The sequence below is a fragment of the Bombus vancouverensis genome, chromosome 11 (genome assembly GCF_051014615.1).
Source record: "Bombus vancouverensis nearcticus chromosome 11, iyBomVanc1_principal, whole genome shotgun sequence".
Lineage (NCBI taxonomy): Eukaryota > Metazoa > Arthropoda > Insecta > Hymenoptera > Apidae > Bombus > Bombus vancouverensis.
Window position 1 is genome coordinate 2,131,736 of NC_134921.1, and position 25,557 is coordinate 2,157,292.

The window sequence follows — 25,557 nt, forward strand, 5'->3', positions numbered from 1 at the left end:
ATATTTCTTCCTACAATCTGATTCCTAAGTTAAATCGCTCCAAATTCTTTCGTAACATATTCGTAAACTAATAATGGTATCTGTGATGAAAGCCGGAAGCAAAAGAAAAACAATTGAGTTTCACATATTTTATGAAAATAAGTCATTTTTGGAACTTGTACAAAAATAAGGGTAATATGGTCGGCTGACGAAAATCATAAAAAATCCTTTTTTGGTAACATTTTGAGGTCGAAAGTAAACAAATAAAGCAAATTCTTTTGTTTATACACAAAAATGACACACATTCTTTTTTTTCGCATGTTGTGCACTCACTATGAGCTCGCTGTAAGGCAAACTGACGTCGCCTTACGACCTTCTTTCCATTTCCTTCTCTCAGGTTGTAAAACCATAATTTTCTTTGATCTCGGATAAATATTTCTCCGAGGCATGTCTATACGATTATAACATAAAAACTGAAGTAACGTTGATATAACGACAATATGGCTTCCGATAGCCATATTGTCCTCTGTTATGGCTAGAGGCAATATATCAACATGCGTAGTCTCAAACACTTTAACTGTATTTTTGAAAATATGAAAAATTAGGTGATCGCACTTGTGCATATCGATTCTACATACCTTTTATCAAATATATTCCACGCACAGCACTAAGACGCGCTTAATTTGTAGGAAATATTTTACTAAATGTACAGATCCAACTCAACCTCTCTGATTCTTGTGATTTTTTAATATCTGCTCAAGGGCATTATTTCAAATAAATTTTTTTCAGACATACGACCGGTCTCGCGTAGTTTCTGACATATTTACAAAAAGCTACAATGTATTTTTGCCTATAGTTGCGCATCTGTGAAAACGCATGTATCAGTATTGTTTGCCAATCGCTGGCTGCTCATCTTTTGTTTATAAACAAGGGTCAGACAAGCAAGGCTTAAAGGCGCCGTACACAACGTGCGAGACTGTAAGAAATGTGTGTTATAATTCAATTAAAAGTGGATATCGTCGATATATTGGCCTTGAGTTTGGGCGAGACCCTTCAGACCCGATCGTCGTGATGCGGCCGGTCATAAAGGCAATAAACAACAACACAGTTTGTTATCACTTTACGAATACATTGTCGGCCGAATTTAAGGAAGCTAACTCAAGCCTAAACACAATACATTGATGATATTCGCTCTCAGTTGAATTATAATTTGTAACAGACGTTTCTTGCAGCCTCGCATTGTGTACGGGGCCTTTAAGTTCGCCCGATTCTCGTTTGTAAACAGAAAATAAGCAGCCGGCAGCCTGATGCACACTCTGGCACAGTTGCACAACTATAGGCAGAATTCATTTTAGTGGTATCGACAGTTTTATCTATATGTTGGGTTAAGATTGGAATTTTGGGCGCGTAATAACTCTTCACGTGGATTAGCCATCGTTTCACAAAGCCGAGATTATATTTACACGTATATACAAGACTATCACAAAGCTTAACAAATAATAAGTCTAATGAATAATGAGTTTGATGAACAATGAAGTTAGTGAATAATAAATTGTACGAATAATTAAGTTTAACAGATAATAAGTCTAATGAATAATAAGTTTAACGAATAGCAAGTTTAATGAATAATATGATTTACGAATAATAAGTTTAATGAACACTATTAACAATGTTTTTGGGTTCAAACGAATCCACAGTCAACAGGATAACTCTTTACTAAGCGTAAACTAATCTTAGGCGCGAAATACGATTGTTGAAAATGCTCGATGTGTTACTTTCCAAGGCAATCGCACGAATACCAGCCTCGTGGAGATTTTTCTCGCTGTACGATTGCATTTTATTTTCTATATTCGTTTGGAAGCATCGAGAAGGTTCCAAACGCCGTTGCTAGGCAGTTTCTGCCTGGAGTTTGATTATTAATACAATGTATGTCCCATTGTATCGGTACCTCCGAGGCAACCTCACACGTGGCTAGGCCCGCTCCTGAGGCCGCATGCCGCCACAACCACATTTCTCGGAAAACCCATACAACCACTCCAGACCTCCGTTAGGCAAAACGCCCATCCCGTGACCATGGCTACGTTCGGCGACCAATTGTCACCTCGAACCCAATCTCGCTATCACAAATCTTGAACAAATTCGAAGATGGTATCCCACTGGGGGTAGCCATCCACATTACTATATCACTAAGCTATAATATTTTACCAAATGTCCTACTGGACAAATTGTAAAATGTAAATAAATAAATTAAAAAAAAAAAAAATCTTGAACAATTACAGCTATGATAAAATCTAAGCTAGAGTACTAGAGGATGTTCCCAAAATTTCCAAGGAAAGGCTTCGGCTTTCCTTTCATCTCCGACATATATTTATCGATAGTTTGTTGAATGTACAGGAAAAAGATATTCCAGAATGTTGATCTTTACGACATATTTAAAAATCATCAAGATCGAAAAAGACATATGTTTTCTATAGTTTCGCTCACCCTTCTTTTGTTTTTTCATCCAGATACAATTGCGTACATTTGGATACGCGCATACAGATATTGTTCATCTTTGCATGAATTCGTGTTTTTTAAGTATTTTTCCGTAATATCAGCAATATGAAATAATAAAATTACTTAGATACTTAGATGACTGACCGCTTGGCTTCTCTTTTATTTTTTTCATTTCTTTTATCTTTCTTACTAATCTATGGTCATATACATCGAATCAGAAATATATCTTTAGTACTACATGATAATTATCATTAATTATATCATTTTCTCATACATCACGCTTCTTGATATACAGAAACCTTATGATAATACACTTAATGAAATTTTGTTTAAATTTAGTGAAATTTGATATTGTTTAAATCTTCATTAAACAGTCAGATATAAACATTGTAGAAAGTTATCTTTACTATTTTTTCCGCAAATACGAACAATTTCAATTTTCTCAAAATTTCTTTCACGTCATCCAATAAACTAATCTTCCTATCTTCTAAAAAAAAAAAAAGAAAACTGAAGCCATTTGGTTCAATTTTAAAAAAGTTGTTCTCAAAGGGTGTTTGAATACTTTCGTGAGCTACTATATCTCTTTCTACTATCACTAGTATGTCGGAGATGAAAGAACACCGGAGCCTTTGGAATTTTGGATAATCCCGTAACATTGTAATCTAGAGTCTACTATAGCTGTAATTAAACAATTGTAGTTATTCAATCCGATTGTAATTGTTCGCGAGTTGTGATAATGAGCTTGGGCTCGAGGCGACAGCCAGTCGCCGAACGTAGCCGCGGTCACGGGATGAACGCTTTGTCTAACAAAGGTATGGAGTAATTCTATAGCTCTCCTTAAAACAAATATTCGTGGCGACACGCGACAGTAAACATTCCAACGGTTTCTGTCCCGTGGCTCGCCACACGCAGACCCTATTCTTCGAGCAAGATGATTGCCAGATGTCGATGCGTCTCCGGAGTACATGTTCAGCTAGCCTGAGGCCCGTCATAAATCTTAAAATTTAGTTGACTAAAGTCCTTCAAACAAACAGTCTTTGTCCCAGCTACGGGAAGATAGGAGAGACCTATTTTTCAACGAACGGCGTCTCCCACTAGCAACCTTCCCTCGAGGGCGGCTAGCATCTTTTTCTAACCACCAATTAGCAGCGACGCCAAATTCCCTTACCTTCTGAACGAAGGGTATCCTCGACGAATCCGATGATCTCGTGTCCTCAGACACACCCCATCATAGTTTTCCTCTGCAGCATCATCGCGACGGAGAGTCATTCTCTCGTGAGGTCGTACTAGCGAGTTACTTAGAGTCTGTACGCTCGGTGGATATTCCACGTTTTCGCAGAGTCCGACTTAGATTTTTGTGAGCACGTACATCTATCATCCCGTTGACCGCGGATTCGTTATTGAACCTAAGACCAACATCACTAGTATCGCGAGTGTCCAACCGCCGCGGTTGATTGTCGAGTCCGTAGCATCCATACTCGTATCAACCGACCGTACCTTCGTTATAACACGACGATGGCCGATTCCAATGAAGATTCATCAAACGCCCACAACCTTATTCCTGACCCTTCTCCGACAAGTATATCTAATTTTGGAAGATTTTCCCTTCTATTTGTCATGCATGAGTTTTAGAAATAAGTTTGCAAGTGAGATTCGACATTTTTAAGACTTTACCGAGTTTTCTGACTCATTAATAATTTTCTTAATAATGTTTAGAGAAGTTTTCAAGTTTATGAAGAAAAGTTTTGGAATGGTGGATGATCTTGTGTATACATTCTATTCGAATATGCTTGGAAAATTTTTACGTAACTATGATCACAAAAATATTCAGACACTTGTAGAAACTTTTTATGCACAGGATATAAAGAGGATCGTAACGCGATTCTACACCTTTGAAAGTTATTCCACTCCTCTTAACCCATAGGATATCTTTGTCGTAAATGTAGTAGGTGTGTTCGTGCGTGCGTGCGTGCCTGATGAATTGCGAGTGAAATGATCGCGAAACGTGCGTCTGGAACGAGTAATAAAGAGTGTAACTGGAAATATCAAATACTACGTTTATTACTGCAATCCATCTACAAAGCGCAAGCGAATATGGAGCGGTCGGTAAAAGGTAGAAATTAACGTATTTCAGAAAAATAATTACAACATAATAAATGTATGGAAAAATACGTGCATAAACGTGTGCTAATAAGAAAACAAATAGTAGTAATAGTAGTAATATAGAAGAAGAGAGAAATAATAAGAAGAAAAAAGTAAATAAAAAGGATAGAAAAGGAAGAGAAAATAAATAAATAAATACTGCTGCCGGAAAAGGCAAAGGAAAGCTGAAATAAGGCACACCTAGTCCGAAAATAGAAAACATAGAAAGCATAGTGACCATTAAGGAATAAGAGGGTGTAGTCGTCACAGAAGTAGCCGTGGATGTTATAAATAAACCTGAAACACTCCTCTAAGGAGGAAATATAGCAGAAAGCTGAGGAAAATTTGAAAGAGATTTTGACTTATTCAGGATAGTGAGAGAGAGGCGAACAAAAGCCATAACGACACAGGCAGCAACATTGCTCTACCTAATAGAGCGTGAGCAAATGGAAGTATTTGAAATCTTTAACCTAGAAGGGGGCGACAAAGAAGAACCTGAGAAAATAAAAGCTTTCTAGGACTACGTTGAGTTCCAAAGGAACCAGGCGTATGAGAGATTTCTCTTTAATAGCGAAGAAAGAGAAAAAGGGCAGTCACTGCAACATTATGTGACTCAACCAAAGAAAATAGAGGTAACTATAATTATGGCATGCTAATAAACTCGATGATAAGAGACAATATAATTTATCACGCGGCAGACAGTATTAAAATGTCAGGGTCTAAAACTGGGAACCTTAATTAAGTACACTGAAATGTAAAAAAAAGGAGGTAACTCGCAGAAGATATACGCAACACAAAAAAATCACTATACAAAAGAGAGATGTAATAAAAGAAGAAAAGAGGAAGAAATCAGTTACGGAAGAGGAAGCTTTAGGGAGCAACGAATAAGCAGCAGGTTAGAGACACGAGTTCGTGACAGAACAGGTGCAATGGGATACATGGCTGCGGCAGTGTCCAGTATACGGGGAAAAAAGTGAAAAATGTGGAAAATACAATCATCCGGCGCAGGCATGCAGAACAAGCGTGACAACAGTAAAGATAAACAATAGAATATAAACAATATGATAAACGATAGAAGTCAGGCGGGCAGTGACAGCGGAAGTAACTTTACCATAAGCAGTTTAAACATAAATAATGTAAAATAGAAGACTGATTAGAAGAAATACAAACAAAAGACAGGCAGATTACATTAGATAGATACCAAAGAAATAAGTACACATTAGAATTTACAGTAACAAAAGAGAAAGTAGAACACTTGTTAGGATTAGAAACATACAAACAGCTAGACATACTAAATGCAGTGCATAACATAAAGAAAAGAAACAGTGATATAGAGCCATTTATTTAAAAAAACACGTTTTCGTAGACATAGGAGCATTTCCACGGACTTATGACATAGTTTTAACGCAAGGGAGGGTGCGTATCTCAAAACTACAAACAAAGGTATCAAAAGTTACAACAGATAAACTTCAACAGCATTTAGAACAGCTAGAAAATGAGAAAGTACTACGCGCATACGACAATGGAAGTAGCAAGGTAAACAATTTAATTATTAGGGAAAAATCAGATGGAAGTCTGAAAATTTGACAAGAGATTTTAAGAATCTAAATGAAGAAATACATCGTCCATATTATGATATAACCACAACAGAAGCAGTAGATGAAAAGTTAACTAGGAAAAGCTATTGTGCTATACCTGGTATCAAAAATGGGTTTTGACAAATTAAGTTATCAGAAAAGAGCCAAAAAGTCAAATGTGTGCTTTTTCAACGCCAATGGGTTGCTACAGATTCAATAGACTTCTATTTTACTTTCTATTTCAAGAAAAAAATGAAGAAACACATTTGGTCCCATACTTGGTATCGTAATATATTTTGATGATGTACTGATGGTAGACACAGCTGTAGAAGACCATGACAAAAGTTTGCAACAGGCAATTGAAACAGCGCAAAGGAGTAATATAAAATTCGATAAAACAAAAGTCCAATATAGAAAAGATGTAGTAGCTTATGTAGGTTATATATCTTCAAAGAAGAGTATAACCATCGCTAAGGATAAAATACAGGCGACAAAAGCGCCTAAGATCGCAGATAATAAAAAAGAATTGCAAAGTATATTAGTCGCAGTTAATTATCTAAGACAGTGCATCAGACAGAGTTTAATATTATAAAAGAGGAAATAAGTAAATGTCCCCTATTGCAAACATCTAATGACGAGAAACAAATTACAATACTGAGAGATGCATCATTCGCAGGATTAGAGTGTTGCTTGTTACAGAAAAATAAATAGCATTCGCATCTAAAAGTCTGACAGAGATAGAGAAAAACTAAGCACAGGTAGAGAAGAAGCTACTTTACATACTCTTTGCAACTAGAAAATTCCATTATGATGTCTACGCCCGGAAAGTAAGAATTCACACAGATCCTAATATACATAAACTGTTAGTTACAGTGTTTAAGAAATGGATTGCAAAAATATATTCGACTAGGTCACAACGACTTAGACTTAAACTTACAAACTACAACTTATATGTTAATAGCTGATACATTGTCAAGAGGCGATTCACCTCACGAGAAACAAGATGAGATAGACTTGACTCATAGTGTACGTAGCATTTACAAACACATGGCGGGAACTGGAAGACAAATAGAATAAAAAAGCATTAATAATGACAAAATGATTTAATATTGAATGGAGCCAAAATAGTCATATCAGGTAATTTAAGAGAAGAGGTGTTAAACAGATTACATGGAGATCATTTAGGAATAAGCGAAATGAAAATAAGAACCAATAATGGTTCTTATTTAAAATAAACTGGCCGGGTATAAATAAAGATATTGAAAATACTGGGGCGAAATGTGACGCATGCAGAAATATGCAAATGAGAAAACCAAGAAACATTAATTCTTCACTCTCTTCCTCAGCTATCGTGTAAGAAGATAGTCATAGATATTTTACGCTGGAGAGGGAAAAATTACCTAGCTGTAGCAGATACTTCGCTAAGTGAATTGACATTGAGCGATTAAAGTCTAAAACTATGAATAGTGTAATGAATATATTAAAACCTATATTTGCGATACATAGAATACCAGAAGATTTAATTGCGGACGACATGCCATTCTCGTCATGTGAAATGCAGAATTTTGTGCAAAAATAGAATTAGAATTGTCAGCATGTAGAAACACGCCAATCAAAGAATTAGCCTATAATCTAGCGCAAATGTTAATGAGTCGATGTTAATGATACGAAACATCTGACACCAGGAATGCTTGTTGATATTGATAAAAGACTACAAGAGCGAAGCAAAATTGTAAAACAATATTATAATAAGAGCGCAAACAAGTGTCATTTTTAAGTTTTACCTTTATACGAGAGGAAAATTTGGGAAAAATTGTAAAAATGTGGCAGACTCCAACGTCTTACATGATGGAAGACAAGATAAATAGTCAAGTAAGACAACACACAAAGACTGCTTTACAATCGATGAGTAAAAGGACTAGTGTTTAGAGATAGTATAAGGCGTGTGTGCGTGTGCGTGATAAGCATCTTCTAGTTGCGAGTGATAGTGGAATGTGATTGCGAATATCGAAATATATATTTATCTATCCATTTCATTTAAAGGAAGAACGATCAAAAGAATGTAATAAAACAATAATTACGTTCGGAAAAAGTTTCGCGGGAATACAGTTTTCAGCGTTTAAGTTTTTTTGGTAATCAAGAATTAATAATGTAACATTTAAATCCATGTTGAAGATGAAATCGATCCCGTGTTCCTAGGGAAAGACAGCCCTTAATTATTGTCCTTGTCATGTATATTTACTAACGAGCTTACATAGAACGTAACTTTGGGGAGAAATTTGACTGAAGAGAGAAATGCGAGTTCGGGATTGTTTAAATAGCGAAAAAAAAAGAAAGAAAATGTCAAAGAGAAAACAAAGAAGAAAAGAGGATATCCGACTATTAACCTGCATCGATAGATGCTACTTTTCTTGCATCTGACTACAGAATGTAAACACATTGTGAATAAAGCGAAGAAATCTAGTTTAAGAATTATTAAAACTAACATTTTTTCCAGGAATTTGACCTTGAATTTCCATGTCAAGTTGTTTTTGCATAGACTTTCTAAATAAATCTCCACCGGATTAAATGTTTAGAATCACACTACTTTCTTTACACCCTCTACATATTACACAAAATGTTTTATTAGCATTACGTATATTGAGATATGATTATCGTGATTACATTAGTAAAATTCGAAATGAATCTAAAAATGGATAACGTACAAAATATTTATTCGAAGCATATGTTTCGCAAAGATTAACAATGTATTTGAACAGTCAGTTGTATTAGTTATACTAGTAAACCACAATATGTTGCGAAGTCGAAGTATACTCATTCTCCACTAATCATAAATTCGCTAATCGTGTGTTTGCAATAAACGTTGTCTTGTAGTTTCTGTATACATCTTCAGATTGGTTTGAAATTTTACTATTATAGTGACGATGGCAGTGTCTCGTCAGAATGCTAACGAAATTTTAAAAAGTTTCATAATATATTCATGCAAATTTTCTGTGATAAATGTTCGAATACTTTCGTAACGCGTTATATAATACATTTATAACTTGAATACATTCTGTATATATATTCAATATATAAAAACAATGATAAACTTAAAAGTAATACTATATAATGTTGCAACAGGCATTCCGGAACCAAACGCTATTATAGTCAGAGCTGAAGAGGTTTTGATTGTTGTTTTGGTCCTCCTCCTTTGGGCCGCGGCGATTGCGTTATTTTTCAATCGATGGGGCAAGATTAGAATGTTGGAGCCGTATCAACCGAAATTTCAACAACACAGACAAAGTTGTACTACGATTGAACAAAATCAACTCCAGGTAATCCACATATTTTACTTGTAGACTATAAGGGAAGAGTATTATAAGTTACAGCTTTTTGTTTTTTATATGACAGCAACATCAAAATTCATTATCTTATTAACCAATTACATATTACCAACATGTAGTTTTATTCAAATTTTGTTGCAACGTACTTGCGACTCTTGGAAATTATCTACGTGAAAAGTATTTTATTTGAAATAAAATAAAAAGCAGTAATTATTATGAACGGTTTCAACCAATTTATTATTTCTATCTTAAAAATGTCATAGAAGAAGCAATTTTGTTTTGTGTAAAATTCCAATAAAACACCTTTAAATAATTCCTTATTTGAGATAATTAAATCATTTAAATAAAGTAATAAATAACTTGACATAAGAGATTGTCGTGGCGTTTCCTCGTATTTTATTTGAACGAATTAACTTCTACTTGATCACAATAAATCCTTATACGTAGAATCTCCTTACACGAGTCGCACATAGTAGCATAATGTTACATTTCACGAAAATGTCCTTTATATTTCGATAGTTTTGCAGCATTTCTATTTTCCCACTTTCTATTTGTACTTCTTCAAATTGTTTAAATATTAAATAACTTGTGTGAGTCGTTGTAATGAAATCTATATTTGCAACGCTGTCCGAAATATGCATATATAAAAGGATCAGAAAATATTTAGAAAAGTATTTAATTAAAAATTGATTCAAGTACATAATTAAAAATAGATAATTATTTCATTTGATAGCCAAGTGATGAAATAATCTAGGTAAAATTACTTCATTTCAAATAAACTAACGCACAATCATTTGAAAATAAGATAATATATCTATTATTCAAATAATCATTGTTCAGATATATTATTTGAATAATACCCAAATTTTATTTTAACTCTCTGGAAAAATACTGATTTCATCCGGGTTTGAGTACTTTTTATTTGAAAAAATGTAACAAATAAAAGGATCAAATTTGTTTGTCAAATATTTCATTTTTTCAAATAGTAGAAGAAGATGAAGGATAACAAATGTTTCTCCTGTTTAATAAATATATTAATGTAAACTTTGGTCAGTAGAATCATTAAGATCGCGTCAGAAATGACTAGGATCAGTAAGAGTCGTATAAACACTCATTGCATTGCATAAATCGTTTTAAAAAGTGCCAAATATCGTAAAGCTGTTACAAACCATTTACGAGTCATGGAAACAATCATAATAGCTTTAACATAAAATTAAAATTACTTAAAAAATTATCAGTCAATCTATTGCATCCATCTTCTCTATTCGAAAATCGCAGAAGCGAATACGATTGGTTAAATCCTTTGACCGAACTCTTACGCATGACTTTACAGTTCCCCTTAAAAGGAATATTACAGTTACCCATTGTAACAGCATCAACAAAAAATAAATTAATTGTAGAAATATAGAATATAGGTACTATGTCATATCTAATCTAAGTCCTCAATATACTATATATATGTAGTTTATTCTCATTGGAAGTAATTAATCAAGCATAAAGAATGGCATAAGATAAAAATGTTGCACGTATTGCGTGTAGAAGTTGCCGTACATGTTTCAGAAATTAAAGAACATCAATTTATTTAATTATACACAATGAGACTTTATTCCGAAGATACTGCTCGGATAACTTAGCATAGTGATATAATTGCTTCAAAATTGATTCAAAAACATTACAAGATCTTTTTTTCTATCCGTTTATTATTCCAATGACGACTCTTTTATCGTTGATATTGTCTTATGTACACTTGCATTCACAAGTGTTATGGCACTTATAGAAAACAAGGTACACTCAAAAAATCATTAGAAATTCATTAGAGCCTCTGTAATTATTATCTTATTTAAAACATTATAATATAAAAAATATATAGCATATTTTGTATTACAATAAAAATCGCATTTCATCAATTATAAATAATACAATTAAATTTTTTTCGTATCTGTCCTCTGTCTTCTTCTTTTCCTCTGTCTATCGCTGATATTGTTGGATCTCTCACTGTACTTGTCCGTCTAACTCATCTAAAACTTCCTCAGTGATATGTAAATCAAAGGACTGTAAAAATCTTAGGCTTTCATGGCTCGGATTGTCACATCTAACACTAACATGTATCAATACGACCTACGGCCTTCGATAGACATAACTGCAATTTCAGCGAAACGTCGAGAATTTTTTCCTCTTGAACACGGCTCATTTCCGGATGTCTAAATGTTCAACGCGTCAATGTTAACCACATTTTCTCAATAACAACACTAATTCCTAATAACAACACTACGCTTCATGGCGTTAAGTGCAAACGATTGTAAACATTAATACACGTGCAATTGTTAATCCATTAGTTTCCTATAACAGTACTCTGAACCGTTATTTTGTATGATTATATAATTTTGACCTATTCATCGGTTCCTTGAGAATCTGGGTCATTTATCATGTTTATTATAGAGTCAGAATTGTCCAATAAACGTCAATAGAATAAGAATTTGAATAAGCGTAAGAAAGCAACCGCTTCCCGTGGCAAAGTGATTTTTGAAGAAACAAAATGTTTTGCTGAAGGAGTATGTCAAAGTTCAGAGTGCTCTGCTTTTAAAGTGCGTTTGGAGCACTTTAGACTTTAGACCAAGCAAGCAAATGCTTCTCCCTATTTCAGTAAAATTTAGCAAAATGAAGGTATGAACAAGCATTCTTTCGCCATTTGACGATTGCTTGTCGAATCTAAAATCGAATGTTCGAATGCTTTAAGAACGCTTAAAATATACTCTAAAAAGCTTCTAACATTGGAAGGAGTAAGCGAATGATTGCAAACTTTGGTTGCCATGCAAATTTTATTTTCTCTAAAGAAGAAAGAGAAAGAATATCATTTAATGCTTGAAGAAGATATTACATTGTATTTGCTCACTTTTTTTTTTTGTCTACGTTATCTAAATCATTCACATTCTTAACAATTTTTTAGTCCATAAAATTTCTTATTTTAATAATTCTACAAAATTTAGCATAGATCGCCATGGATCGCCGATGATCACGGTGGCAGTCAACGTGTAACATAAAGAAAAGATTAACTTTCTGCGTAAATATAATTTAATTCGCTTTATTCTTACTATATCACTAGACTAGGGGCTTTTATGCATTTTTATATTTTTACGAATATAGCTAACGAAATGGAATCTGAATAAAAATTGGTTTCATCTACTAAATATCGCAATAAATACTTTTCTTGAAATATTTTATGTATTTTCGCAGACTGTGTACATTGCGTTGATCTTTACGTCTTCGAATTTCTCATAAATGCGTAAAAATCCACTTATCATTAGCCTCTTTGATTGGTCGCTACAAAATGAAACATTCGATGTCCATAATAACAATGTACCAGCTATGTCGGATTAGGATTAAACGATGAATCCTTTATGAAGCCCTTGTGTGCGTGTTACCATATTGACATTTATGATTAATCAATTAACTTGATACAGTTCATACAGTTTGAATTATATCCGAGATTACGATCTCTTATTCGCTATAGGCAGAAGTAAAGCCAAATCAATCAGTTATATTAAATTATGCAAGCGATTTGGTAATTAGTTGTGCCTAATTGGTGAGATATTTATATTTGTTATATATTTATTAAATATTTATATTATTTCAATATTTATTAAATATCAATTTAAAGCTTGAATGATTGGTGTTTTGTAAATGGGCAAGTAACTAGTAGAAATCATAGCCAGCTACGTATCCAGATTCATATTTATTCAAGCAAAAGATCAGAAATCACATCGAAACACAGGTCAAGTCACAACGTCATTACTTAAACCTCTTTAAATACAACAGGACTTTTTATTACGCAGGAGATACGCTTCGCGTTATATGAATTCCGTGTCATCGAGACTGACGATGAAGAAATTAAAACAAATTCTTTTTCGAAGAAATACAATTAATTCTGTGTATCATACATAATTTAATGCATAACTACGATTTCCGGATTACTTGAGGAACTCGTACATTTACATGTTACGAATGAGGCAAGCTTGCAACATAGCATCGGACGTGAGAATTTGTGGAATTGGTAATTCTTGGGAAAAGGGACGACCTCGTCGGTTTCAATGGCCTTGGATTATGTTATCAAAGTGAACAATTTTTGTGTACACATATGTAAACTTTCTAAGAGTTCAAATGCGGATAAACAAGGGGACTTTCTCTGTTTTACGGACAGCACGACCTCTTTTGTTTCACGGACAGAGCGGCTTTCTTTGTTTTACGGAGAGCCATTTTGAGAGACACGCATTTCCCAAACGGACGGATAGAGATCAACATCAGAGATAGACAAGATCACAGAAGAAAGAGTAATTATTTAAAACATTGAAGATTGACGGGGAAAGATCGGTAGCTCAGGACGTTGAAAATCGATTCTCGATTTTCAGCTAGACATTGCACAGAACTTGCTATTTATTGTTTACTGTTATTAATTGGTTGTTGTTTATTTAATTATTACTGTTATTAATTGTTGTTTACTCCTGTATTTCATTTAAGTATTTTCACAATAAACTCGATTTTCAGAATCGATCCCTGAATTATCCTAGAATTGCACCGTTATACATATATACGTATAACCGCCGCTCGCTCTTACATATTTCTTTTCCAAATTACTTGAAATATGCGTATAAATATATATATGTATATATGAATTTAGGGGTCGGCTACAAACAAGAACAGAACTATCACCTAATACAGTGATTCTAATGAGAAATTTTTAGTAGAAATGAAAAAGCATATATGGTATGCATACAAAATTAACTCGTTTAATTTTGGATATTATCTATACTTTATACTCGTATCTCATTAATTAATTAGCTTCCTCGCTATATTTTCCATAAAATGTAATATAAAATATATGCCGATAAAAAAAGTAAGTCAAAATCTTCGCTCAAATTCAACGAAAATAGGAATTGATATGTTCTCGGTCTTTGGATCTGGCAATGGTATATTTTATCGTATAGATTGTCCTTTAGATTTGTCGTCTTTTTTTTTACGTGTTTCATTTTCAATAGATGCATGCTTCCAGAATATTTTTGTTGCTACTATCGTCGATACAACTACCAAAAGGTGCAAGCGAGAAGTATTACGCAGTAACATAGGGGTGGTGGAAATCACCTCATTCCATTTTATGCTAGAAAAGGCAGGATCATTTTAGACAATCTCGAAAGAATTGAGACATCATATAGCTACATTGAGGTATCATAGGCTACAATGATATAACTGGCCAAAGAGCGATTCCTCGTGAAAAATAAATCGGGAATATTGCAGAGTAAAATTTTTGCACATGTTGCTCTGTTTTCTAAAGAAATCATTTTGCCCTGTACGCGTACAGCGGCTCGCGAAAGTATAGGAACACTTGGCACAAAATTTTTCATGAATATATGATGTGCAATGTACGGAACTTTTTAAAATTTCCTTAGTACTATAATGAAATACGGCTATCCTGACTATAATATTATTTGACTATAATAAAATTTGAGGCCATTCAGTAAATGTATGTGGAAGTGACAAGACGTTCATTGCGAATATACACTCAGTGAAAAATTAATATACAGCATGAATAATAGTCTTAAACATAGAATTAGTGCTAACGACCGTCTCACTACAAATTGTGGCTTATTAATACAGTAAATAATCGGTTATTCGTATAATATTCAATAAATAATATTTTGTAACTTCTATTATATTTTTATGTCTATTTCAAATTTTACTAATCGCAATTATAGTTGTGTTTCGCTGCAGTGTTAATGAGATTCCAAAATGTTTTGCAATATATACAGGGTGGTTGATAACTGGTGGTACAAGCGGAAAGGGGGTGATTCTACGCGAAAAAAGAAGTGGAAAATATAGAATAAAAATTTTTCGTTTGAGGCTTTGTTTTCGAGAAAATCGACTTTGAATTTTCGCTCGGTACGTTATAACGGATCTCACTGTAGATCGTTGTCTCGATGGAACAATTAAAAAAAAAATTTTTTTTAATTTTTTATTCTATATTTTCGACTTCTTTTTTCGCGTAGAATCACCTCCTTTCCGCTTGTACCACCAGTTACCTACCATCCTATATATATATAAATAAAATAATAATGTATATTGTTAATTAATATAATACATCTATTTAACTATAAAAGTTACAAAATATTTAGTAGAAGTATATATTTTAGAAAGAGAATAAAAATACTTAAACAGAAAGTTCAGTAGGTCCATCTTCAACACTTGTATGCTTAAAGTGACTATTCATACTATATTTTAATTTTTTACTTTTTATATATATATCTTCAGATTTTTGTTAATATAGTTATTGCAATTACATTCGTTATGGTGCTAGTGAGGTTTCAAAATGTTCTATGTAACACGTACAATACATGCACATAAATGTTTCCTACGAAATATATGCGAATACTTTTGCAAGTTCCTGTATATCATTTGCAAGTTTCAATTACACGACCCTTGTTTCTGATTGTGCCTGTACTCAGAAACATAGCCAATTATTATTTCTTGCCATTATTACTATCATACGTCCTGTTGATCTATACCATTAGGCTCTTTTCATAAATAAAAGCATAAGATTATTACGTTTTAATATTAATTTTAATAATATAAGAAATATGGATCATGATGCATGCACAGTTGCGTTGTTCCAACTAAATTGTTAAATTGTACTAAGTCGTCGCAGCTTATTATTTGCATTTTCTAATTTTTCCAAAAGGGAAACGATATTCCTCGATATTCCTGTCAACTCTAAAATACGCCCTTGATTTATTATAATCCTGTAAACAGAAGTCCTTCAAGTTGAAACTTAAAGTCAACACACGTATATCGTGTTAGGTTTTCAAAGACATTTTTCTCAAAAGCTTTACTCAACTTCTTCGACTTATTTTTTCCTGAAAAATCACTTCTTCCCGGTAGTATCACGATTGCGGAGACACCTTATATAAGAAGGTCAGTTCCTCGCAGCCTCTGCAATCTCCAATCAGGTGTACGTGGCAGTGGTAGCTTTATCCAATATAACCTCAGATAGAAAAGACTAGTGGGCTATTCCTGAAATTGGCGGCTCCAAGAAACTGGATTCTACAGATTTCGTCAATGACACACGTCGAAGTAACGGAAACCTACGATCGCACCATCGCATTTTCTTTCTTCAGTCTACGCTTTGTTTTTGGTATGTGTTTTCAATCATATGATCGATAACCGCTCTCGAGCATTCGAAAGCTTCAATTAAACAAAGTAAATAATATGTGAATATTACCAATGTGTATAAATTAATGGCGAATTAAATATTAAAAAACAGCAGTTGTACCTCTCTGTTGGAGATCTCTATTTTACGTATATGGGAATTGTAAATACGATTGTGCATAATGTTATTAAATTATGTTGTATTATATTATATTATATTATATTATATAGAATATATACAATGATTAATATATCCGTGTTCTTAATACACAGCTACACGTGTATTAACATATTCGTATTTCATTTCGAGTGATTATTAACGTATGACAAAATTCCCTAATATTTGAGAAAGTATAATAATTTGCAAAACACAACGGTTCACCATAATATTCGAACACTTACTATAGAATTCCTTTATCAATACATTATGTGCATTATACGAAACTTTCTGATATTTCATTAACACTGTAACGATACACGATGATCGTTATTATAATAATAAAATTTGAAACCAATCAGAAAATGTATATTGGAGTTACAAGACTGACATTTGTAAACAGTCACTCACAATAAAATGTTAATACACGGCATGAATATTAGTTTTAAATATTCAATTGATACCAAAGGTCCTCTCACTACTACACATTGTGGCTTATTAATGTAGTGAATAATTGAATAAATATTTGCAGTTTTGCAAATAACTTTGCAATAAATATTTTGCAAATTCTATATTTATTTTCAGATTCGTTTCAAATTTTACCGATATAGTGACGATAGTCGTGTACTGTTACAGTGCTAATGAAATTTCAAAATGTTTTGTATAGTATATATTGTTTTGGTAAGCCACTGTATGATGCAAATGTTGAATTTGAAACACAAATGGTTAAACCAGAATTACGCTTTGATTTGGATCTGTATAAGTGGCGAAAGGCAAAATAGATATCCAGCAATTTCAGAACTTGCTAAAAAGTATCTAACTATACTAGCAACCTAAGTTATGATAAAAACGAATCATTTACGCCTGCTAGAAGGTGTAAATACACTAGTCTTCTTCGTAGCAAAACAGATTACTTGATTAGTCTTTTTTTAACCGAAATGATATATTTTTTACTATTATCTACAACCTTATATACATCATATAAATATTCGTTTCTTATATATTGCTACTTGCGTAAATGTATTTAAATATACGGGTATTTCGTTGTGCAGTAATAATCACACGAAATACATAAAATATAAATATGTTAGGAATTACTCGGATTAAAACATGGATTTATTGATTATGGGTGTATTCTTAATACACGATCAAAACCATAGCTTCAATTTTCTATGTTTCCTATAGAGCTACTAATTTATACATCTAAAGTAGTGTCTATTGATAATGTCACGGTGGCCGTGGGAATGCAGCGAAAGGATAATTATATCTCACATACCTTAGCCATCAAAACAGTAACTAAGCAGTAACGGAATTCCTATGTGACCGGCATCCAGCGATAACCCCTCCACAGGAACCAAACCCTTGATATAAAAATACCTCCCAAGTCAGTACTCGACATTCTATTCTGTTCTGTTATAACATTCTGTATCGTTACTCTGTCAGTTTCTAATAAATTTTGTAATAACGATCATAATGGAAATACGAATTTCTCACCTTATGTGCGGAACGTGAAATTACTCCGAATCGACGTGACAATAACATAGTAATAATATATTTTTCTCCTTTGTACGTATATTCCTACGTACATTTAAACTATTATAATCTACTATTTTTAAATATGACTTATGACTTGTAAATACTATACTAAAAATCAAATATCAAATAATAAATATCGTGCTAACATTAATATCCAAAGTCTGCTATAGTTGTGTAACCAGTTAACACAAATATTCTATTTTTTTGTCAGTCGGCTTTTCCTGACGGTGGGCTTGCGTCAAAGCCGGCTTGCAGTAATCGCGTCAACGTTATCGTGCGTAATAGTCCTTTTAAAACTAGCATGCTTCATGATTTCTACACGTTCATATTTTCAGAAGCATAACTAGACCAAACAAATGTTAAATACAGATCATTTTAACCTCTAAACATTGTAACATATCGTCAAAAACTGAGTTTAAAGTTTATGAAGTTTGCGTAGTTACAACTTAAAAGATTTGAATATTTGTCGCTTTGCGAGTGATTTTCATCATTATAATGAATTTCTCTTCTTTATACGGATGACATATATGATTATTTAATTATATCCTTGTTTTAAATAGAGTTAGAACAGTCAAGAATATATATATATTTTACTTCCGATATTTTGCATATATATATTAGGTACACTTTGTATTCTTTATACATTTAGAATTTGTAGAAACATATCTATAATAGAGTGTATATACCGTGTATAATCGCTGGAATAGTAGTACTTAGCAAAGAAATGTTTAAGACGTAAAGATTTCTTGCACCATCCACATTTAATTGTAGCTTCACCACCGCACATATTATATCTTGGTTCTGTTTTGACAGGATAATAATAGCGGTATAAATAATATAACAATAATATAAAATGACATGGTACAAGAAGGAAATCCTACAGGATTTTCAATGCACCTGATCTTTTGTTTACGTATCCACTTTCATATCACGAGTACTCGATGGAATCTTGGAACCTAGTATGAAAACTGTTTATGAACAAGGGATTGTAATTCTCCTAGCGCACGATGAACCAGACCGGAAAATTATGGGATATTTTCGTATAACTTTCAAACCATGCAAGATATTGAAATAAAATTTCATTTAAAAAGTGTTGAAAAATAATCCGCATTAAATTGAATACGATGTAAATAGTATATTTTATGTTTGACAATCCTTTTTTTAATTTATTGGATTGAACAGCTTTAAATAAATTTGAAAACCTCCTTATTTCACATAGTATCTATTCTTTTTAGTCAATTTAAACGCGTTAAAACAAATAAAAAATATTGGATAATACTACAAATTGTGGCAGTTTTCAATCGAAATGTATTGCCTAATTGAAGAATAAGACTAAAATTGTAAATAAAATATATATCATAATATATTAATTTATTCTATATATATTATGCATATACATAATAGAATAATAATAATATATAATAGTAATACATGATAATATAATGTTGTAGTATCGTGGACGAGGGGCCTGGGGTGTCGTGCGAATTATAAACAAGCGGTTACTGAGCATATGCATGATGGGGCTTAAACAAAGGATATGAGGCTAAGACAAAAGACAAAAGGTTGCTAAGAGACATAAATGAATTAACGGCAGTATGAGTTGAGAAGCTAGAGAGTGCGGATTGCGTTGTCGAAATAGTGTTGTTAGCGTTGTTGAGAGAGAGTTGAATCTGTGTTGACAAGGGTTGTTAATTAATTATAATACGTTGTTACGATTAGTTCATGCTAAATAACCATTGTTTTCTGTTTAATCCATTTATTATTAATAAACTAATTTTTATATTTACGATACTACAATATATAATCATCTGAAGAAATATACATAGTATATGGGGCTGATGAATCGTGAAATTCCATTTTATTCATGTATGAGTTCTATAGTTTCAGCATCTAGTATTTTATGATTCTTTGTTGGAATACAACAATATTAATCGCATATAGATGAGGTGATTGATCGAACGGATTCTTTCCTTCGTTGCTCAGCGATATCCCCACTAGCGTGCGTTCGTTAGATGTACCGCGGCGGCTGGCGCGTGCATGCTCTTCCGAGAATTCGGCGGAAGAAGCGTAAGAATATGGATGGAACATCGGGCACGTCGGTGTCACGCTTTGACGGCGTAGCGCTTTGTATCGCGAAGCTACTGGAATGTTCCGTGGCACGTGCCGCCACACAGATATCTACACAGGTCACACTCATTACTGCATAGAGAGTGGGGTTCAAAACCTTTTCAAGGGCCATGGGTCACTAAGTTAGTCAGTCTGAGAATAACTAGCCAACTGTCAACATTCCACAACGCTCACTCATATTTCCTGTAATTTTTGTTTAATAAATATCACATAATATTGTTTCAACACAAACATTGTGTCTTCCACAGATTATTAATCTTAATTTCGAGATTAAATTCTAACATTCTTGTTATATGATTTTATTCTTAATGCTGACATATATGGATCAGAAGCTAAAAATGGTGTATAAAATGTATCTTTATTAGCAGCGATTCTTGAAACTTTTTTGCGGTTCTTATTCCTACAGTTCTTGAAATCTTTATGTCTCGCTGCTTGCGCCTCTTCTGAAAATTAGCCGATAGAAAGTAAAGCATGTTGTATTATATCTGTCCCATGTATAAGAATGAGGATAACTGAATTAGGATCACTGAAATCTAATTCCAACCATTTCTCAGTACGCTTAAAGAGCAACGACTCTGTATACTGAGATTGAACCCACCACTGCTTCAACTTGCAAGCAAATTTTTCCAAACTTGTTCTTAACAATTCAAAACTTTCAGATAAAATATCCATCTTTCTTTTTTTCACGTATTTTGTTCCACTTTTCGCAATATCGAAGAATCTTACATTTTTACTGTCAAGTATAGTTTACTTTACCGTATTCTTGCAATGACCACTTCAAAAATCGAGAAGCAAAACGGTTCCATTGCGAACCCAGTATTGGAGAAATAAATTTCTCGCAGCCACGTTTTCAGTCTTTTTAGTATAATTTTTTAAGGTAATTGGTAATTTTATACAGAATTTTATACAGAAGTTTATACAAAATTTTATACAGAAATGTACTACACGCACTGGAAAAACTACGAATAATAACTCGGATAGTAAAATGTAGGGTAGTTCTTGAGTTTAAATAAGGATTTTCTTTTTGTTGAATACCATTTTTTTTTAGAAAACTCACTCAAACTTAGAAAATATCATAATAAATAACTAAATAAATTTTAATACCGCACAAGTTTATAAGCATTACGAACCTTCTTACAAAAAAATGTTGACAAAAAAAAAATTTTTTTTATGTTAGAAATGTGAACGTAATGAAGATTTGTATATAGACAATTCTCACGAGAAATGTCAACAAGATTAATAATGAATTAAAGAAAATGTACAAATAAGCTGAGTTTATCGATGTATTGATTGATGGATTTGTGCCGTCTTAGAATTTCATCATTTCCCACAATTTAAAGACACTTTAATCTTTAAACAAAACAGCTTGAAGATACAATAGAGCTTGCCATATCCGAATCTTCATTCTCCGTTATCTAAACGAATGGTAAAAAATGTTTTCTTCTGTTACAAGTACTCCTGTTTAGACGATATATTACTGATAATGTAAATAGTTTTGTCTATAGAAATTAGAGAGAAATAATATTTTAAGAGCCGTTTCAATAAAGCGGCGAGTGAAAGGCGAATCAGACGAATGCATTGATAAAATTTCAAGTTGGCTGTAAGGTGACGGATACCAACTGTAACCCTGAGGGTATCAGAGTATTATTATATATTATAATATAATATTATTATATATATAGGAAATAAGAATTAGTGTACCAGTAGGTTTGGTAACGGTAGGTTTATTTCAATATCGTTCACGCCAACACAAAATCAAGCACGATGCTCCGTCAGTCTATATACACGCAGTCATCATTCGTCACTAACTCCTCTCATCACAACGACTCTCTTTCACGCCGACCACACTCTTTGATAACGCTGACAACACTTCGATCACGCTGGAAACACTAAAGCCCGACAACGCCGGCAACACCAAAGCTCCTCAACTCACTAACGGCTAGCTTTTATACCCTGGCTCCGGCATACCATGATCAAATAGGCCATAAATTACTAATTAGTCAGGGTTTTCTCCCGATACTACATATATTATTAGTAGACTGTAGATTTTTATGCATTTATGAAAAATGTCTGCACCTAGTATGCGAGAATATATAAAATATTCAATGTGTAATACTCCTTACAATATTTGACAAGTGAGACAAATGTCTTTTAATTATATTAATAAAAACATGAATTTGTATAAATATTCACAATCTAATTATTATTTAGCGAAAACAGAAAATCAGAATGACGATGTACCTGTTCACGATGAAAATTTATATAGTTTACTAGCCAAAAAATATGAATTCCTCAGATATTAAAACAAGCTGACAATTTTCTTGATCTGAAAGTACCAGGAAAGCGATTGTTCTATTATCCGAAAGTCTCATTATTCAAAAATTGTTTTCTTTCTACTGATTCGGATGTGGGAGGTTTTACTCTATTTTATATAAATAATTCACAGTGAACACAATTCACAACTAAAAATACAGTTTCTTTTCTCAAAGCAATATTATTTTAAATACTGAACAAGGTTTTTTACGGGCTATCTTTAACTTGGACTTGATGTATCCGAGTTGCGATAGAGCAAGAACATCCGTCTTTTTTTTCAATCGATATGGTGGAATGTAAATTATTGATATCTAGTTTCAACGGAAGGTTCGTTCGACACGTCCGAAGAAATTTCCATATTATACGCCCTATTCGTGCTCCGTGAAGCTTGTATGGTATATTACTCCTATGGGCAAGTAGCATCAACTGAGTTACGTAGCATACATCCTCTTCTCAGTTGAATAGTACGTTCAAATGATATCGTAGCGTAGATGATGCTTCAGATTTGTCAGCGCTGGTTTTTCACTTTTTGCAGCAGGAATATCTTATGAGATGCCCCAGATACTATCAATTCGTATGAAAGCATATTATGCTTTCTTATGATACTCTATGTTATACTTGTGTAATAAGGTACGCTATAATTTTGGTTACAGTAGAATCTCCAGTATCCGATTTAATAGGGAAACATGATCGTTGAGGGAATTTCTGGACAGTAGGATTTCTCGTATAATTAATATTCTATGTATCATATAAGGACAATTACAAAGAATACTGTAATATAATACAAACGTACTTTTTGTTTTAATTATTTAGGGATTTTATATCTTTTTTATTGCTAAATTAAGTACATCTGCAGCTGGGGTATAGTGTTCGGATTGCAAAATGTTCGGCTGGAATGACTCTTTGTAGGGGTTTTGAAGTGGCTGAAGCCGAAAACGAAGGTCGTTTTTCACGAAAATAAGACATACAAAATTTCGATCAACCTGTTGACGTGTGACCTCCTCGTGGGTTCTTACGTTATCTTTTTTAAAATTTCGTTCTCCTAACTTACGGTATGGCTCACTTTGAATGCATTTGAATCGTGAGTATTGGATTAGTTTTGGGGTATTTTTTATCTTCCGTGACCGCACAGAAAGTAGAAAACGGTAAGCGAAAAAATTGGCATTTGGCGCATTGACATTGTCTGTGCCACTACGTGCTTTAACCGCATACCGCTTACCTCTCTGTACGATCACGTTCCTACGCAGATTTCTACAATTAAGATCTTTGTCGAGCAAATGTTCATACAGCTGAATTTTCAAAAGCGTTTATTTCCGCGAAAAAAATAACTCTTATTTTTAATCTAAGATACACCCGGAATACTATACTTTATCCAAATTTGTTGACACATTGAGCTGCGTTGAACTGTATTCTGTTTGACATCAAACCGCCTAAGTCATCTTTCTAATGTCATAAACGCTTCATATATAAGATACATAAATAAGAAAACATCGTTACTTTCACTCTAATCTTTCTTTCAGCATGAGAACTTAAAATATCGATAACGATATTCATTAAAGTTTCAAAACTTTATGTCACGTAATATGAATATAATATCACACGTAGATAATATTATCTCTTTATTGCTGATTTATGGAAATCACTACTATACATCAGAACCTGGATATTTATCTTACAATTTCATTAAAGTTTTTCTACTTCTCGAAACACCTGAATAATTTTCAATTAAATGTTTCTGTGTTTTAATGTTATTAATCGTACATCTTCAAACGTTGCAAGTTTTTCCATTTTTGCAAACACTTTCACACTTCTTTCTTAGCTTTTCAAGTGTCTTTTATTTTTTTCGATATTTACAAGGTCATTCAAAGTAAACTAGAATGATTTTATTTTAAAATTAAATTGATTTTAGATGCTAAAGTAAGCTGACCTGTGCAATTATAAGGTTCTTATAGGGATGGAATACTCTCTCAACACCGATTTATTTATAATGAAATGAAAATCAATTAAAATTAAGAACAATTCTTTCAAGGAGGACCGAACATCTCATCCTGTACAGTCCACATACGTACAACGTATCTACACTATAGATAGGCGATATTTATTTCTTGGCGGTCCGCTAGATTTCTAGACTGTCCATTAACTTCAAAGTTACATTATGAAAAAGGTAAAAATTGAATTGAACTCAAACTAAAATTTGATAGTGAACAACTGCAGTAAAAAAATGAGTTACTTTTGAGTTCGTTTAATCAAAACTCGAATAAACACTTGGAAAGCTGCAATTTTATTTACACAAAACATGAAAAATATTCAGAGATAAAAAGGTATGCAAAAATAAAAAATCCATAAAACGCACAATCATTAAACGTTAATGTCATTGGTTAATAGAACGAGAAACATGAACCGTGAAACGGTATTCTTGAAGACAGTAACGATTACATATTATTGTGCAAGAATAATGTCTGTAGACAATATACGACTTTTCAGTAAAGTTGTACATGACCTATGATCGACTACTTTTGCTTGATTATGCTCATAGAATATACCGACAAAATCTTGCTACAAAATCTTGGCACACGCTCTATACATATTGGTAGTTGGTAATTATTTTCACCAGCACGCACCACACCAAGTTTGATGATCTTGAAATATGTTATCAAGGTCGTCATTCTGAACAACTTATCCCTATACTTATAATCTAACCTAAACTTGA

General features: G+C 33.0%; 1 protein-coding gene across 3 annotated transcripts in view; it reads left to right on the forward strand.

Moving 5' to 3' along the window:
- The window catches only part of LOC117160785 (uncharacterized), a 131,416-nt gene that overhangs the window by 101,377 nt on the left and 4,482 nt on the right, over positions 1-25,557 (forward strand). For all 3 annotated transcript variants that reach the window (XM_076622768.1, XM_076622769.1, XM_076622767.1), the window contains exon 4: positions 9,318-9,511. In XM_076622768.1, coding sequence (XP_076478883.1) covers positions 9,318-9,511 — 194 coding nt within the window. The remainder of the gene's footprint in view (positions 1-9,317; positions 9,512-25,557) is intronic.